The sequence below is a fragment of the Rhinopithecus roxellana genome, chromosome 13, assembly GCF_007565055.1.
Source record: "Rhinopithecus roxellana isolate Shanxi Qingling chromosome 13, ASM756505v1, whole genome shotgun sequence".
Classification (NCBI taxonomy): domain Eukaryota; kingdom Metazoa; phylum Chordata; class Mammalia; order Primates; family Cercopithecidae; genus Rhinopithecus; species Rhinopithecus roxellana.
Genome location: NC_044561.1, coordinates 48,603,218 through 48,620,757, shown reverse-complemented (window position 1 = coordinate 48,620,757; position 17,540 = coordinate 48,603,218). Strand labels below are relative to the sequence as shown.

Below are 17,540 nucleotides of genomic sequence, written 5' to 3'. Positions count from 1 at the left end.
ATATTTTTTGTAGAGATGGGGTCTCACTATGTTGCCTAGGTTGGTCTTTAACTTCTGGCCTCAAGTGATCCTCCCACCTCAGCCTCCCAAAGTATTGGAATTAAAGGTGTGAGCCACTACACTCAGCTCATTTACATTCTTAAAGGAATTATCGAGAATCCAAAACAGCCATTATTTATGTGGGCTGTATCTTTTTATATTAGCATATTAAACATTAAAACTGGTAAAGTTTTCAATCCATTTTAACTAATTAATCCATTAAGAAATAACAATGGACTGGGTGTGGTTTCTCACGCCTGCAATCCCAGCACTTTGGGAGGTTGAGGTGGGCAGATCGCCTGAGGTTGGGAGTTCGAGGTCAGCCTGACCAACATGGAGAAACCTTGTCTCTACTAAAAATACAAAATTAGCCAGGCATGGTGGCACATGCTTGTAATCCCAGCTACGTGGGAGGCTGAGGCGGGAGCCTCACTTGAACCCAGGAGGCAGAGGCTGTAGTGAGCCAAGATCGTGCCATTGCACTACAGCCTGGGCAACAAGAGCAAAACTCTGTCTCAAAAAAAAAAAAAAAGGAAAAAGAAATAACAATGATAAACCTATTTTATGGTAACAAACATTTGCCACAAGGAACATAAAACTTCAGAGTGGTACTATTTTACATTTTTTTCCAAATCTTTTGAATGTTGGGATTAATAAAGAAGGCAGATGAATTTCACATTGAATTCTATATTAATCAGGACCATACCACCACATCACACATCAAACAGCCTCTTCTGGAAACTCCACTGTGAATACAAGAAAGAACCAAAATAAAAAGGGCAAGTCTTAGATTTTTCATAAATACAGGTTTGTCTTTATGGCCCCCTGAAAGGGCCTTGAGGACCACTCTTTGAGAACCACTACTACAGGGAAAGTAGGAAAAATGGAGCCATAGCAGGAAGAAGATACAGGTTTAAGGGAATTTTTGTTCTTTTTACAAGATGTTAGATTTTGCATCATGCAAATGAATGGCTTGGAAAGTGAACTACTCTGGCAATATTTACTAAAGAATATAATTCAGCTAGCAACTTTTTCTTACCTTTGCGAAATGGTGTAAATGAGTCAACCTCATACCATGAAGAAGTGTTTTCTTTTTCTGCTCTTATACGCAATTTAATTTCTTCATAAATGTTCAGCTTGAGCGAAGAAAAGTTGCATTTGGTACTAGTAATATTCTGACATCCAGGCAATTTTATCCAATTATCCATCCCAGGTCTTTAAAGTAAAACACACAAATGAATGAGTGAGCAAATGTATAAATATAAGTGTCAAATACTTTCTATTTACTGGTTTAAGAGTTACTTCTTAACTCTTAGTAACTCGTTTAAGAGTTATTTCTATTTTTAGTTTAAGAGTTATTTCTTCTACTTGAGCTAATGTCCTATTAACATTTTAGGGTACACCCTTCCACTCTTTTTCAATGCATATAAGCCAAGTTATTACTTATAAAATTGAATTTTAAAATACAGTTCTTTATATAATTTTGTGGGTGGTTGCTTTATGATTTCAAGGAAGCAGAGAAATAAATGACCCATAAGGTAAAAGTGGATTTAGTATGTTGGCTCTGTTAAAAATAGCTGTGTGACTTTTGGTAAACTGTTTTGTGTTTCTGGATCTTATTTTCCTTATTGAAAGTTCGGAGCCTGGTCAACATAGCACACCCTGTCTCTATGAGGAGAAAAAAAAAAAAAAGGGCATAGTGGCATGTGCTCATAGTCCTAGCGGCTAGGCAGGCTGAGGTGAGAGGGTCATTTGAGCACAGGGGTTCAAGGCTGCAGGCTGCCGTAGGCTATGATCATATCACTGCAATCCAGCCTCAGCAACCAAGCAAGACCCTGTCTCTAATAAAATAAAATTAAATAGAAATTGGAGAATTGGATTGGATGATTCCTTTCTGACCTCCTCCTATGAATAGACTTCCCTAAGAAAGACCTCGGAATCAGTATGGTTTCAGGGTTTCCACAGCCCTCTCCAAAAACCATCCCTTCTGCTTGCCTGTCTCCGTAATTTCTTCTATTACATCATCAGAACCCGCTTAAAACGTTTACATAAACAAATTAATTTTTGGAAGTGGAACTGGCCAATCAAAAAGCTGAAGTGAGTGATTGATATTAGATTATTCCTTTTGAAAAAGGGGCAAACATTAAGAAATCAAGTGGGCAGGGGGTGCCTAAAGCAGAAAAGGGCATGTTGCCCAGAAAGGGGAAGAAGAGCTTGCAGGGAAAGTGAGGGATAGAAATGAACTTAGCAGATTTCATTTTTTTTTTTTTTTTGAGACAGAGTCTCACTCTGCTGCCCAGGCTGGAGTGCAGTGGAGCAATCTTGGCCCACTGCAACCTCCACTTCCTAGGTTCAAGCAATTCTCCTGCCTCAGCCTCTTGAGTAGCTGTGATTACAGGCGTGTGCCACCACGTCTGGCTAATTTTTGTATTTTTTTTTTTTTTTTAGTAGAGATGGGGTTTTGCCATGTTGGCTAGACTGATCTCAAACTCTTCATCTCAGGTGACCTGCCCACTTCAGCCTCCCAAAGTGCTGGGATTACAGGCGTGGGGCCACCATGCCTGGCCAATTTAGCAGATTTCAAAGCTTTTACCTATGTTAAACCCATCAACTGTAAAAGTAGCAGGGAAACTATCTTCTGGGAAGGCATTTTTGTCAAGCCTAATTCATTAGCTGATTTATTTATTTTTAATAATATCACAGATGCCATTTTAAAGATGATTTAGATACTAGAAACCAGAGATAATACCAAAATAATTTTGCTGCTGAACCAAATACAAGTCTACCTTATTTTTCAAAATGGAAACATTTTAAAGAAATTACCAAAAATATACACTAGCATATGAAATACTTCATTCTTGGCCAGTTTTCACTTCCACTTTACATATCTGAGGCCTGAGATTAGAGCTCGCATTAAAAATATCTTAAACATTCTTGAAAAGGTTCCACATCAGAAACTATTTCTAAAAATCCAGAAACTCTTGTTCTAAACAGAAAACCTTATCAAAAATTTGAAACTTAATATAATTTCAACCCAACCTCACTGTTCACATCTGTCTTTCCTATTTCAGGAGATGCTGATGCATGCTCCATTAAAATTGTTTCACATCTAATCAAGATGTTGCAGCAGAAGCTACTTTTATATTTTCTTTAAAAAATCATTATTGGCTGGATGCAGTGGCTCACACCTGTCATCCCAGCACTTTGGGAGGTGGAGGCGGGTGGATCACTTGAGATCAGGAGTTCGAGACCAGCCTGATCAACATGGAGAAACCCCATCTGTACTAAAAACACAAAATCAGCCAGGCGTGGGGGTGCATGCCTGTAATCCCAGGTACTTGGGAGGCTGAAACAGGAGAATTGCTTGAAATTGGAAGGCGGAGGTTGCGGTGAGCCAAGATTGCACCATTGCACTCCAGCCTGGGCAACAGAGCAAGACTCCATCTCAAAAAAAAAAAAAAATCACATGCAATAATTAGCTCAGAACAGAATATGAAATATGAATATGTAACTAATGTAATATTTACTTCATGAAATCTGTTGCTTAATATAACTTCATGCCATCTTTGCCTCTCCTGTTCACTGAGGCATTCTAAGCAGTCAGAAGAGTGTTTTGCATGAAATATATTCAATATTTGTTGGTTTTTTTTTTTTTTTTTTTTTTTGAGATGAAGTCTTGCTCTGTCATCCAGGCTGGAGTGTAGAGGCACGATCTCAGCTCACTGCAACCTCTGCCTCCTGGGTTCAAGCGATTCTCCTGCCTCAGCCTCCCGAGTAGCTGGGATTACAGGCAAGCACCACCACATCCGGCTAATTTTTATATTTTTAGTACAGACGGGGTTTTGCCATGTTGGTCAGGCTGGTCTCGAACTCCTGACCTCAGGTGATCTACCCGCCTCGGCCTCCCAAAGTGCCGGGATTACAGGCGTGAGCCACCATGCCCAGCCTTTTTTAACTTTTTAGTAACAGCCATTCTGACCTGGGGGAGACAATATCTCATGGTGGGTTTTGTTTGCATTTCTCTGATGATTAGTGATGTTGACGATTTTTTCATAAACCTGTTGGCCATTGTATGTTTTCTTTTGAAAAATATCTATTCTTATCTGTTGCCTACCTTTTGAAGGATTTGGGTTTTGTTGTTGATTGAGTCCTTGGATATTAAGCTCTTATTGGATGCATATTTTGCAAACAGTTTCTTTACACAAGTAACATTAAATAAGGGTATCTGAAATAATTCCTTCTCTACCTAAAATAGTTGTTCATAAGGAAATTCCAAACTAAGGGAAAAAACAAAACTGGTAACCAAAATCAAAGTTCAATTTAATGAAAATCTCGAGATAAAAAATTTTAAATGATCAATTCTGAGAAAAGTCATAGATGAATGTGTGTGTGTATATATATAGTGTGTATGTGTATGTATACACAATGTGTGCATATGTATATATACAGTATGTGTATATATAGTGTATATATTATATATACAGTGTGTGTGTATACATATGCATACACAATTACTGAAGCTGTGAGATACATATCCCAGTTTTAGTTACAACTCGAGAACAATAGTGTCACAGCTGTGGCTGAAGTGGTGGGATCCTGATTACGGAGGGCCTAATGCCTTATTTCTTCACTGCCTGCTTTTTCTTGGACAGGGGAACATGGTTAGCAGGTGGGGCCCCAACACATAACCAGAAGGCAGAGTATTGTACTTCCTGATCCGTGTTTCCTTCTATATTCCTCCTTCTGCCTGCCTCTCCTCTTGAATAATTAAGTAGAAAGTACTAAGGAAGAGACATCAACACTCCAGAAAACCTGAGTCTTTAGAAATGCAAGGTCCAATATGTTGATTTTTATTTTTTTATTTTTTTATCTTTGAGATGCAGTCTTGCTCTGTCTCCCAGGCTGGAGTACAGTGGTGCAAACTTGGCTCACGGCAACCTGTCTCCTGGGTTCAAGCAATTCTTCTGCCTCAGCTTCCCAAGTAGGTGGGATTACAGACACGCGCCACCATGCCCAGTTAACAATATACTTATAAAGTGTATCTAGGCCAGGGCAGTGGCTCACACCTGTAATCCCAGCACTTTGGGAGGCTGAGGTGGGCAGATCACCTGAGGTAAGAAGTTTGAGATCAGCCTGGCCAATATGGTGAAACCCCATCTCTACTAAAAAATAAAAAAAATTAGCCAGACATGGTGGCACGTGATTGCAGTCCCAGCTACTTGAGAGGCTGAGGCAGGAGGATCGCTTGAACCCAGGAAGTAGAGGTTGCAGTGAGCCAAGATTGTGCCACTGCACTCCAGCCTGGGTGACACAGCAAGACTCCATCTCAAAAAAAACAAAGGGTATCTAAAATTAAAATATAGTATATCATGGAGATAATAGGAAAGCCTGATCACAGGAAACCTTGTAGCCTATTCCAAGGTCTTGGATGGGCCTTTTGGAGTACTATGCCATATCCTCAAGATACACCCTAGTTCAGATCCCAACTTATATTGAAAGAAGTTGGAACACCCAGAAGAAAGAAGGAATGGCTATGGGTTAGAGATGCTGTCTACCACCCCCATCCCCAATTTTTTGCTTCAACACCCAAAGATGTATTTGACTAAGTCTCTACAGAAACAAAGTTAAAAATATTATGTAAAATAGGCATAACATTTCTAAAAAATAGAAAAACTAAATACTTTCCAAATCTGAAAATTATGGTGTTAAACTTGTAAAAATTATTCAGGTCATTCTGACAAATCAGTAAGTAGAGTCACATACTTTTGATAATCGAACGAAAAAGTCACATTCCCGACAGATTCATCACTCCTGTTCCACCTCAGGATAAACGTGTCATCTATGATGTCAACCTCTACTTTTTGAGGAGATTTTAGATTTTTTCCACCTATAAAGGCAACAAGAAATAAGAACATTATATATAAACTGTATAGATATTCTAAATGTTATTCTATCCCTCGCATCCCTGATTAAAGAATGAATACAGTAAAATATAATGAAGTATATTTTTAAAATCTAAAAAAATCTAATGACTGCTCCCAGCACAGGGATGCTGGTAATTACATTTCTGCATCTGAGAGAGCTGAAAAAAAAGTTGACTTTTTTTCCTTTTTGAAAAAGAGTTGTCTTTTAATTAAAAAACGAATGGTCTCTGCATAAAAATAGAATTTTTTTTGGCCTTAGAAGTGACACTGATGAGTCACTCTTACGATGAGGTTCAACTGTTTTATGGCCTCAGTTTGATTTCACATTGTATGTTCAGAGATAGATAGAGATGCTTCTTGATTTACAATGGTGTTACGTCCTGAAAAATAAGGGTGAGTCCTAGGGGCAATCAAGTGCTGGCTTCCTCCCTGCAGTACACCTTGTGGTAACATCGTCACAAATAATTGACCAGTATCAGGAGGAGTCACCTGCCCAAGCAGTGCCTCTGAGCCCTGGGTAGTACCAACAGCAGCTGTACTCCCTGATATGGTACCCTCTGCCCCATCTCCCACTGCAGGGGTGGGAAAGTATAGTGTATCTCAGCAGCTGTCACCTCTGTGTTAACTGCATCATAACTGGTGTAAGCACCCTGGATCACCACCTGGGTCATGGACTGAGTGGCAGGATAGCCACTGATGGCACCAGTGCCCTCAGTCTGGACATCCAGCTGCCCCTCACACCTGGATCACCCTGCGCATCACTTGACGCTGGGGTCAGGGAAGGCGGCAGCTGACTGGATGCTGGCAATAGCCCCACTGGCTGGGTCTTTCCCAGTAGCCATTGCACGTGCCTGAATCTGCACTGTCCCCTCTGTCTAGTGCCCTTTCATTTCACCTTTCAGGACTTCCTTAAGCATTTCTTGCAGGGGAGGTCTAGTGGTAATGAACTCCTTCAGCTTTTGTCTATCTAGGAACATCTTAATTTCCTTATGCTTTTGGAGGGCAATTTTGTCGTATACAGGGTTTTGAGTTTTGTTTTGTTTTTCTTAGCACTTTGAATACACTGGCCTCCAAAGTATCAGATAAGAAATCTGCTGATAATGTTATCAAAGATCCCTTGTGTATGACAAATCACTTCTCTGTCTTTGGCTTTCAAAAGTTTGACTATGTTTCTTGGTGTGGTCTCTTTGAGATCACTGTACTTGGAGTTTGCTGATCTGTCCAATGCTGAGAGTGGGGTGCTCAAGTCACCAACTACTATCATATTGGAGTCTATCTTTCCTTTTACGTAGAGTAATATTTACTTTATATATCTGGGTGCTTTGGTGTTGGGTACATGTATGTTTAGAATTGTTATATCCTCTTGCTGAATTGGTCCCTTTATCATTATATAATAACCTTCTTCATCTGTTTTTACAGTTTTTAACTTAAATGTCTTTTTAATCTGACATAAGTATAGCAATTCCTGACAGCTTTTGGTTTCTATTTTCTTGGAATAACTTTTTCCATCCCTTCAACTTCAGTTTATATGTGTCTTTATAGGTGAAGTGGGTTTCTTATAGAAAGCATATAATTGAGTCATTTAAAAAATATTCATTTAGCCAGTCTCTTTAAGTACAGAATTTAATCTATTTACATTCAAGATTATTATTGATATTTGAGCACTTACTTTTGTCATTTTGTTAATAGTGTTCTAATAATATCCTTTGCTCCTTTCTTCCTCTCCTATTATCATTTGGTTTGATGGTTTTCTCTAGTGATAAGGTTTAATTCTTTTCTCTTTCTCCTTTGTGTATCTGCTCTATCAGTGAGTTTTATACTTTTCCATGTTTTAATTATACTGACTACTCTCTTTTCACTTCCAGATGTAGGACTCCCTGGAGCATTTCTCATAAGGCTGGTAGCAGTGATGAATTCCCTCAGTTTTTGCTTGTCTGGGAAAAACTCTATTTCTCCCTCATTTCTGAAGGATAGTTTTGCTGGGAATAGCATTCTTGGCTGTTTGAGTATATCATCCCATCCTCTCCTGTACTGTAAGGTTTCTGTGAAAAAATCTGCTGTTAGTTGAATAGGGATTTTCTTAAATATGACTTGATGCCTTTCTCTCGCTAGTTTTAGAATTCTCTTTGTCTTTGACTTTTGACAATAGACAATAATGTACTTTGGAGAGAACCTTTTTGGGTTAAATCTATTTGGGAATCATTGAGCTTTCTGGATCTGGATGTCTGTCTCTCCAGACTTGGGAAGTTTTCAGCTATTATTTCATTAAATACTTTGTATATGTCTTTTACCTTTTCTCCTCTTTCTGTAACTTACATAGTATGAACATTTGTTCCTTTAATGATATCCCATAAGTCTCGTAGGGTTTCACTTGTTTTTTCTATAACTGAGTAGTATCAAATGATATATCTTCAAGTTCAGAGATTCTTTCTTCTGCTTTACCAAGTCTGTTGTTGAAGCACTTTATTGTATTTTTAAAATGTAATTCATTGAATTGTTCAACTGCAGGATTTGTTTGGTTCTTCTTCACCATGTTTTGATTTTTTTGTTGAATTTTTTCTATTGTGAATAGTTTTCCTGATTTGTTGAACTATCTGTATTTTCTTTTTCTTTTTCTTTTTTTTTTTTTTGAGATGTCTCACTCTGTCACCCAGGCTGGAGTGCAGTGGCCGGATCTCAGCTCACTGCAAGCTCCGCCTCCCGGGTTTACACCATTCTCCTGCCTCAGCCTCCCGAGTAGCTGGGACTACAGGCACCCGCCACCTCGCCTGGCTAGTTTTTTCGTATTTTTTAATAGAGATGGGATTTCACCGTGTTAGCCAGGATGGTCTCAATCTCCTGACCTCGTGATCCGCCTGTCTCAGCCTCCCAAAGTGCTGGGATTACAGGCTTGAGCCACTGCGCTCGGCCTGTATTTTCTTGTATCTTGTTGAGTTTCCTTAAGATCATTAGTTTTAATTCCTTTTCCAGCAATCTGTTGATCTTCTTTTCATTGGGCCACCATTAGAGAGTTCTTACTTTCCTTTGGTGGTGTCGTATTTCCTCGCTTTTTCATGTTTTTGTGTCTCTGCATTGATAAGATAATTACCTCTTCCAAACTCTACAAACAATGGCTTTCAAAGACAAAGTCTTTTATTAGCAGTTGGGTTTCAGTATGCTGGTTTTGAAAGGTGTGGTGACTGTTTCCTGACAGATGCAGTGATATGGTCTGCATGCAGCTGCTGTACCTGTGTTCAATGTCATTAGTAAATGGGTGCCTCAAGGGCCTAGGCTGCAGAAGTTTGGGGCAGTGGTAGTGTAGGTTGTTAATGTCCTCAGTGTTGAAGGCTTTTAGGATCCTCCTATTCTTGTCTTCCCCACAATGGGGAGACTTAGCCAAGGGGATACCTCTTGGTATCAGGTCTGACAGGGGCTATATATATGCAGCTGCAGCAGCTCTTGATTCCAGGTGAAGGTGCTCAGAGTGGCTACTGGGCAAAGGTCCTAGGCTCAGGATCTCACAAACCTATTGAGACACTTGGTTCCTGAGGTGCGTTTGCTCTCTGTGGCAGGGGTTGGAGGTAGGTTGCTCACAGAGCCAGGATTTGTGACCTGGAGGTGCTTCCTGGCAGCTCAGGCCCAGAGAATGGGTTGTAGCTTTGATTCTACCCCTCTGGAGGTCAGGGCATAGCAATGGCCTGACTATAAAGAAGGGGTTCCCTGGAGGTTTGGGCCTGGGGAGCAGGATATGGTTTTAATTTGGGAACATGAGCTAATAGGGCTCAGTGGCAACACAGGTCCCAAAGGATGAGGCACCATGAAGTCATGACTTTAAATCTTGGACTAGCTGGGGATGAGTGGTACCCCAGACTGTGAGACCAGGTGTAGCTGCAGCAGCAAGTACTACAAAATGGTGGGGCATAGCTATTATTTGGGCTGGGAATGGGGGTTAGGGAACAGCACAGTGATGACTCTCACTCAGCAGCTCAGACTCTAGACTAGTCCAGCTCCAGGGAAGCGGGGTACTACAGTTGTTTGGCCTGTAGAACAGGGTGTCTCAGCTGAGCCACTGCTCTGTTTCCCTGAGACATAGCGTACTACATCAGCTCAGCCCTGGGATGCACAGCTGCTTGGCTTGGACAGGACACTGATTCTACAGGGAGCGATGTGCTCCTTCAGCTGAGGCCCGGGGAATGTGACTGTTCTGGGTGGTTCAGGCCCTGTTTCCCTGGAATGCAGTATACCACTTCAGGTTAGGCACAGGGGTGCATGACTGCTCTGGGTGGCCAAGGTACTGTGTTCCCAGGAAATAGGATGCTGCTTCAGCTCTAGCCCAAGGGAGGTGGGGTAGAAGTAGGTGGAGTAGTTCTACCTCTACTTGGCCCCACAGGGAAGGGTGTAATAGCTGCTTAAAGTTTAGCTTAGGGATGTTAAGCCATCAGCCTGGGGTGGTTCAGATGAAAGGAAGCCATGTCTACAAGTCTCCGAAGCAAGACACACTCCAGAAGTAGTTCCAGTTCCAAGATGGAGTGGCATAGTAGCTGTGAGGGCCACAGCAGGTAGAGCACAGTGTTGGCTCCTTCTCTGGAGGGAACGCAGCTATGCAGACTCTAGGCAGCTTCCTCAGCTTGGCTTAGTTGCTGTCCAGACTCTAAGGAACCCCAGTGGTGAAATCTGTTGGTGCCCATGGTGTAGCTGGGTGTTACTGGGATCTTATCTCCTTGCCATAGGAAGAAGCTCCTCCTGGTTCCCAGATGATCCTAGGAATCCTGGTATTTCCTCCCATTCTCCATATGGCCATCCCACTTTTCTCTGCTCACTAGGATTTCTGTTACTTCTTTGATGTACTCTAGCACTCTTAGTTAAGTTTGCTAAAATGTAGTTGTTTATTTGTTGCTCTGGCTGTCTTATAAGGCAACGAGCAGTAGAGGCTTCTAGTTGGCCATCTTGCTAACATCACTCTCTCAGACTACATTGTGTGTGTGTGTGTGTGTGTGTGTGTCTGTGTGTTTTGCTTTGTTTAATTGCTGTTTAATTGTTGTTAATCCTGTGCCAAGGATCAGCTTGAACTATAAACTTAAGGTCTCTCCTGAGCCTTTCCCTAGGTATGTACAGTGAATTTCTAATTTTCCCCATAAGTGCAGTTATTTTTATATGTTCTAGTCTTTAGTATCTGACTCCCAAAAGTGAAAGAGAAAAATGAAGCAGAGGGAGATTTCTGGCCCTTTAAATCCATGGGGCAGGGGAGTGAGTGGGGAGGGGGATGTAACAATGAGTAAGGTGCAACAACAACAACCGCCCATCTCTTTGCACTTTTGTGATGAGAAGGAGCAATGAGTAATCAGAGCACAGATCCCACAGATCTGGATGGTGGGTTTCTTTTTGCTCACCTGATTCCTGTAAGTTGTGTGCAGGTTGCTCTAATAACATGCATAGCTGTCTGCCAAGGGTTGAGAGGTGGAAGATGGGTAGCTGCTACTGTACTAAGAGCTCAAATAGACCAAAATTAACTGCAACTTACCATCTAAGCCTGCCCTGCCCCTTGGAAGTTGCAAGCCTTCAATAGACTCCAGAGTTCCAAAATAGTTACATCAGATTCTGCCAGTACAGTTCTTGTCTAGGTGAGGAGACAGATTCCTGTTGCTTTCTACCCTGCCATCTTTCCAGAATCCTCAAAAGAAGTTATTTGTAAAAACTGCTTCTTTGTGTTAAACACAAATCTCAAACTAGATTGCAAGTTCCTTAAGGGCAGAATCTATATCGTTTCAAAGTTGATTTGCATTTTTTCAGAGTATCCAGCATAATGGTGGGCTCACAGGAACTCCTTTAATATTACAAAGGACTGATCTTTCACTTTGATAAGCTATATATTTTTTAAAAGACCAGGTTTTAAATTTATTTATGGTTCCTACAATATTTCTTTTACTTCTGCCTTGGGGCAATCATGTTATCTCATTGTAGACTTGTTCTACCACAGGGGCTCCCGTATAGAACTTTCTTTTTTTTTTTTTTTTTTTTTTTTTGAGACGGAGTCTCGCTCTGTCACCCGGACTGGAGTGCAGTGGCCAGATCTCAGCTCACTGCAAGCTCCGCCTCCCGGGTTCACGCCATTCTCCTGCCTCAGCCTCCCGAGTAGCTGGGACTACAGGCGCCGCCACCTCGCCCGGCTAGTTTTTTTATTTTTAGTAGAGACGGGGTTTCACCGTGTTAGCCAGGATGGTCTCGATCTCCTGACCTCGTGATCCGCCCGTCTCGGCCTCCCAAAGTGCTGGGATTACAGGCTTGAGCCACCGCGCCCGGCCAGAACTTTCTTAATTGAGACAGCTTCTTGCACTTTCCAGTTAGATCTTATAGTATGGGGTCAAAAGGGTAGACATCTGAGAAAACACTTTCTGATTTTTTTTTTTTTTTTTTTTAATTTAAGGTGATACCCATCAGGTCTCCCCATCCTCAATTTTCTGTTTCATACCTGGAGTCTCTAAAACTCCATCCCTGAATAGAATACATCACATCCCCTTATCCCACTCTAGAATTCTTAACTTGCTTCTCATTCATTTGTTAGAATTTATAGATTCTATTCAGCCAAAGGGTAGCAACTGGGTTTACAGACTTTAACAAAAGATCTGATGGCATCTGTAGTATTTACAATATCTTGTGCAGAATATTATAATTCTAGTAGTTTCGGGCCTTGAGACAAGAATAAAAAATGTTATAGGGTACAGCTAGCGATTTCCTCAGGGAGAAAAAAAAAATCCTTTACTGCTAAAGGAAGGAGACCCTGAAGTTACATGGGTAACTTCATGAAGGCATGTTGGCACTTGGAAGACCAACAAATAACTGACTGATAAATGGACAGGGGCTTGGAAATAAAGTTATTAAACAGGATTTTAGTTTTCACAGATTTTGCTCTGTTAGTACTGGCAATCTCCTTTTAATAATTTTTTCATAAAATTATTGTTATGGAATATTAACATACAATATATTAATTTACTAGTATATTAATGTGTTTTATATTAGCATATTAACAATTATTACCCCACATGTAAATGTATAAATGGACATTTAATCTAATATATAAATGTATTTATAATTTTGGTTGCTTTCAACTTTTCACATTCATCTTGATGACCAAAATGGTGTACTATATTTTTAAGTCTGATATAAATCCAAATACAGGTATCTGTACAAATATGTAAGTAAATGTCTTCCCATATTTTTGATAGTTTTCTTAATCTAGGGTCCTAGAATTGCATTTACTAGGCTAAAAGGTATATTTATACAACTTCTGAAAGAATGAGCAACATTATAATCTCACTGAGTTAACTTTCAGGATCAGCTTGAGCTGTAAACTTAAGGTCTTGTGTTTTAAACATTCCGTTTTGAACACGATTATTTCTTTAGGGAAAAAGTAGGTAGTTGTGTAAACCAAAAATAAAATTCTAAGTCCCTTAACCATCAGAATGGATCCCTTCTCTTGACCAAGGGCATTCCAAAATTAACCTGAAAAACTACTTCAGGCCAAGATGGGAAGGCAGGTTTGGCTATGCCTCATTATACCCTCCTCTCTTCTGGAATTCAGAAAAAGCCAACCACCACTCACATCAACACAGACCTTAAGTTTCACAAGAAACAGTTACAATCTATTCTCTCTGAAGCCTGCTATCTGCAGGCCTCATCTGCATCAAGGGTGTTCACTCTTTTGGCTTCCTTGGGCCACACTGGAAGAACAATTGTCTTGGGCCAAACATAAAATACACTATCTGATGAGCTAAAAAAAGAAAAAAAGAAAAGAAAAAAAAAGGAAAAGAAAACAAACAAAACCCCTCATATTTTAAGAAAGTTTTACAAATTTGTGTTGGGATGGATTCAAAGCTGTCACAGGCTGCATGCAGCCAGTGGGCTGTGGGTTGGACAAGTTTGATCTGCATGATAAAATTTTGGTCTCCACAACCCCTTGGGACATCCCAGACCTTCCTTTCTATTGATTCCAGGTTTTTAGATAATAACTCTTTCAAGCAAGTATCAATCAGAAAATCTTTAAAGCTATCTATGACCCGGAAGCCTTGCTTTTTGTCCTGCCTTTCCAGATCGAACCAATCAAATGTGCATCTTCGATGTACTGATTGATATATTATGTCTCCCTAAAATGTATAAAAGCAAGCTGAGCCTTGGACACATGTGGCCAGGACCTCTTGAGGCTGTGTCATGGATGCATCCTTAACCTTGGCAAAATAGATTTTCTAAGTTGATTTGAGACCTGTCTCAGATATTTTTGGGCTCACAGTTAACTGAAAGATACTGATAATTAGGCCCTTAACATACAAGTGGACAATCAGGAATTTAAATTGGCCTTTAGGAAAACAGTCTAGTCTGGTTAAGCCCCAGGGCTCTTAGGCCAGACCCAGGGTTGACTTCCCCACTCAGCCACGGACTGGACTATACAGCCTCAGGCAAGTCACTTGATCTCTCAGTTGCTCAGTTTCCTTGTCTGTTAAATAAGGATAACAGTATCTACACGGCTCTGAAAGCTTAATGAGTTTATACTGTTAAAACACTTAGATTAGTGCCTGGCACACAGTTAAGAGCTTAAGAAATGCTAAATGCCTATAAATTATATCTTGCCACCTGTCCTCTAACCTAATTTTAAATTAATTTCTTAACACATACCCTCCTGGAATGTCAATTTTATATGAAAATTCTGGGAAAGCTCTTTTAACATCAAACGAAACATGAGTTTAATGCAAATTTTTCATAAACAAAAGACTTCAAAGAAATTACTACGGGATGCACCGGGACCCTAGTACCCACATCCTAGGAAAAATATACTACATATTTCTGGAAAAGTTTGAGAAATAGTATATCATGTACCACACAGGTATATGGTTTCCTAAGACAACAGGTAAGTATTTTGAACTCACTCGCAGGCTCACAGACCACCTGGACTCCTGCACTGGGATGCTACCCCTGATTCTCTTTGGGTACCCCTCCTCACTACAAAATTACCTCTCAGTCTCTTATCAACTTTATAATAGTTGCGATTTCCTCATGCATCCCAGATAAGTATGAAGGATTTCAGCAAATTAGCCTGGTGACGCCCTGCCTTTGTATTTTTCTTTTACTATTTTTGTAAAAGAAAAAAAAGAAGGCCGGGCGCGGTGGCTCAAGCCTGTAATCCCAGCACTTTGGGAGGCCGAGACGGGCGGATCACGAGGTCAAGAGATCGAGACCATCCTGGCTAACACAGTGAAACCCCGTCTCTACTAAAACATACAAAAAACTAGCCGGGCGAGGTGGTGGGCGCCTGTAGTCCCAGCTACTCGGGAGGCTGAGGCAGGAGAATGGCGTAAACCTGGGAGGCGGAGCTTGCAGTGAGCCGAGATCCGGCCACTGCGCTCCAGCCTGGGCGACAGAGCGAGACTCCGTCTCAAAAAAAAAAAAAAAAAAAAAAAAAAAAAAAAAAAAAAAAAGAAAAAAAAGAAAAACTCAGGACCTCTCCCAACTTTCTTACACAAAAGGGAAAGTAGTTAAGCCCAGAGGCCAAGTGACTGCAACACCCTCTTCCAAATGAATGGTTGTTACTAGCACAATGCTTCAGCCAAATCCCCAAGGAAAGATAAAAAGACTCAGCCATCTGCGAAGGACTACCCCCACAGATCATTCCTAAGTCAATTATTTGCTGGTTTCCCATAAACAAGGGGATGCCAACTGTAACTTAGGTCTACAACCTAAGTCTAGTTCCTAAAACTAAAGTCTAAAGTATAAATAGACCGCGTGCGGTGGTTCACGCCTGTAATCCCAGCACTTTGGGAGGCTGAAGTGGTTCGTTTGAGGTCAGGAGTTCGAAACCAGCCCGGCCAACAAGGCAAAACCCCATCTCTACTAAAAATACAAAAAACAGCCAGATGTGGTGGTGTGCACCTGTAATTCCAGCTACTCAAAGAGGCTGAGTGAGGCAGGAGAATCACCTGAACCCGGGAGGCAGAGGTTGCAGTGAGCTGAGATCACACCTCTGTATACCAGCCTGGGCAACAGGCTGTCTTCTCAAAAAAAAAAAAAAAAAAAGTATAAATAAAAACGTCTTCCCATATTTTGGATAGTTTTCTTAGTCCTGGGTCCTAGAATTGCATTTACTAGTTTAAAAAGTGTGAATATTTTTATGACTTCTGAAAGACTGAGCAACATTACTATCTCATTGAGAAAACGTTTCATTGAGTTTTGAACATGATTATCTCTTTGGGGAAAAAGTAGGTAGTTATGTAAACCAAAAATAAAATTCTAAGCCCCCCAACCAACTGAATGGACCCCTCCTCTCAACAAATGGCATTCCAAAGTTAACCTGAAAAACTAATTCAGGCCTTCCACACTGACAATGTCAATTACAAGCTTATCTTCTCAGGTGCAAAACAAAGTCAAAAACTCCACCTACTCAGAGGCATCTGCATAACTGACTCCCTTTACTCTCAAAATTTTTCTGTTCAACACACTCATGGTATCTTAAAATACAGATTTCTTGGGCACTAACTGAAGTGTCACAGAACTATTTGCCTTACTGCCTCACTGCCCCACCTCCTGAAAACCTCTGGAAAACCAGTCACAGATGTGTCTGTGGCTCATGTTTTTCCCCGGATGCGCCCTGAAGCAGGATTAGTAAACCTTGAGGACTGAGAATTATGCCTCAGTCACTCCGATTGTCATTTCTTATTGGCCTGTATGAATCCTGAGGGCAGAGAAATCCTGGTCATACTTAGCTCACTCCCCCGTGGGACTGGGCGCCTATTTACCAGATTGAGGAAATGTATTTCGGGAAATGTTTTGTTTAGTATCAAACAGGCCAGCTGAGCCGCAGTACCTTCCCGGAAAGAAGCAAACTCGAACAAGGCTCTGGCACTGCCACTTCACGGGGATGGGGACCCGGGCGCGCCCAAGGACCGGTACACGCGTCACAGGCAAGCGGCGACAGAGGACCCAGAACACCACTTTCTCCTGATTGATTTTCGAGCCCAAGTCGGGTTTAATCTTTGCCGTGGCAAAGAGGATCGAAGGTTTTCCAGGCTGGGCGTCTGTCTCCCCCAACACCATCGCCGCCCCGGTAGCCCAGCTGCGCGCCCTACCCCGGCCCTGCGCCGAGACTCTCCTCCCCGCCTCTCACCTGCGGCTGCGGACAACACCCATGGCGCCAAGGTGACGAGCACTAGGGTCGTCGCGCCCAGGAGGGTGACCATCATATGGGAGCCGCCGCAGGTCCCACCAGTCACATCTCCGCGAAAGCGCCACTCCTCTTAGCTTCCTTTGCCCCCTCCTAAGCCACACCGCCCCTCTGCGCACGCGCTGCCCCTCCTAGCTCTCATCGCCCCTCTGCGCACGCGCCTTTCCCTTGGCTCGCACCGCCTCTCCGCGCACGCGCTATTCCTCCGCGCACGCGCTATTCCTCCGCGCACGCGCTATTCCTCCGCGCACGCGCTATTCCTCCGCGCACGCGCTATTCCTCCGCGCACGCGCTATTCCTCCGCGCACGCGCTATTCCTCCGCGCACGCGCTATTCCTCCGCGCACGCCCTATTCCGCCGCGCACGCCCTATTCCGCCGCGCACGCCCTATT

General features: G+C 41.9%; 1 protein-coding gene and 1 pseudogene across 3 annotated transcripts in view; both read right to left on the bottom strand.

Moving 5' to 3' along the window:
• Positions 1 to 17,310, bottom strand: part of IFNAR1 (interferon alpha and beta receptor subunit 1) — a 35,374-nt gene extending 18,064 nt beyond the window's left edge. For all 3 annotated transcript variants that reach the window (XM_010358834.2, XM_010358836.2, XM_010358835.2), the window contains exons 1-3: positions 17,092 to 17,310; positions 5,803 to 5,926; positions 1,079 to 1,254 (exon numbers count right to left, since the gene is read on the bottom strand). In XM_010358834.2, coding sequence (XP_010357136.1) covers positions 1,079 to 1,254; positions 5,803 to 5,926; positions 17,092 to 17,167 — 376 coding nt within the window. In that variant the 5' untranslated portion in view covers positions 17,168 to 17,310. The remainder of the gene's footprint in view (positions 1 to 1,078; positions 1,255 to 5,802; positions 5,927 to 17,091) is intronic.
• Positions 6,149 to 7,280, bottom strand: LOC115892701 (annotated as a pseudogene).
• Positions 17,311 to 17,540: the final 230 nt, after the last annotated feature.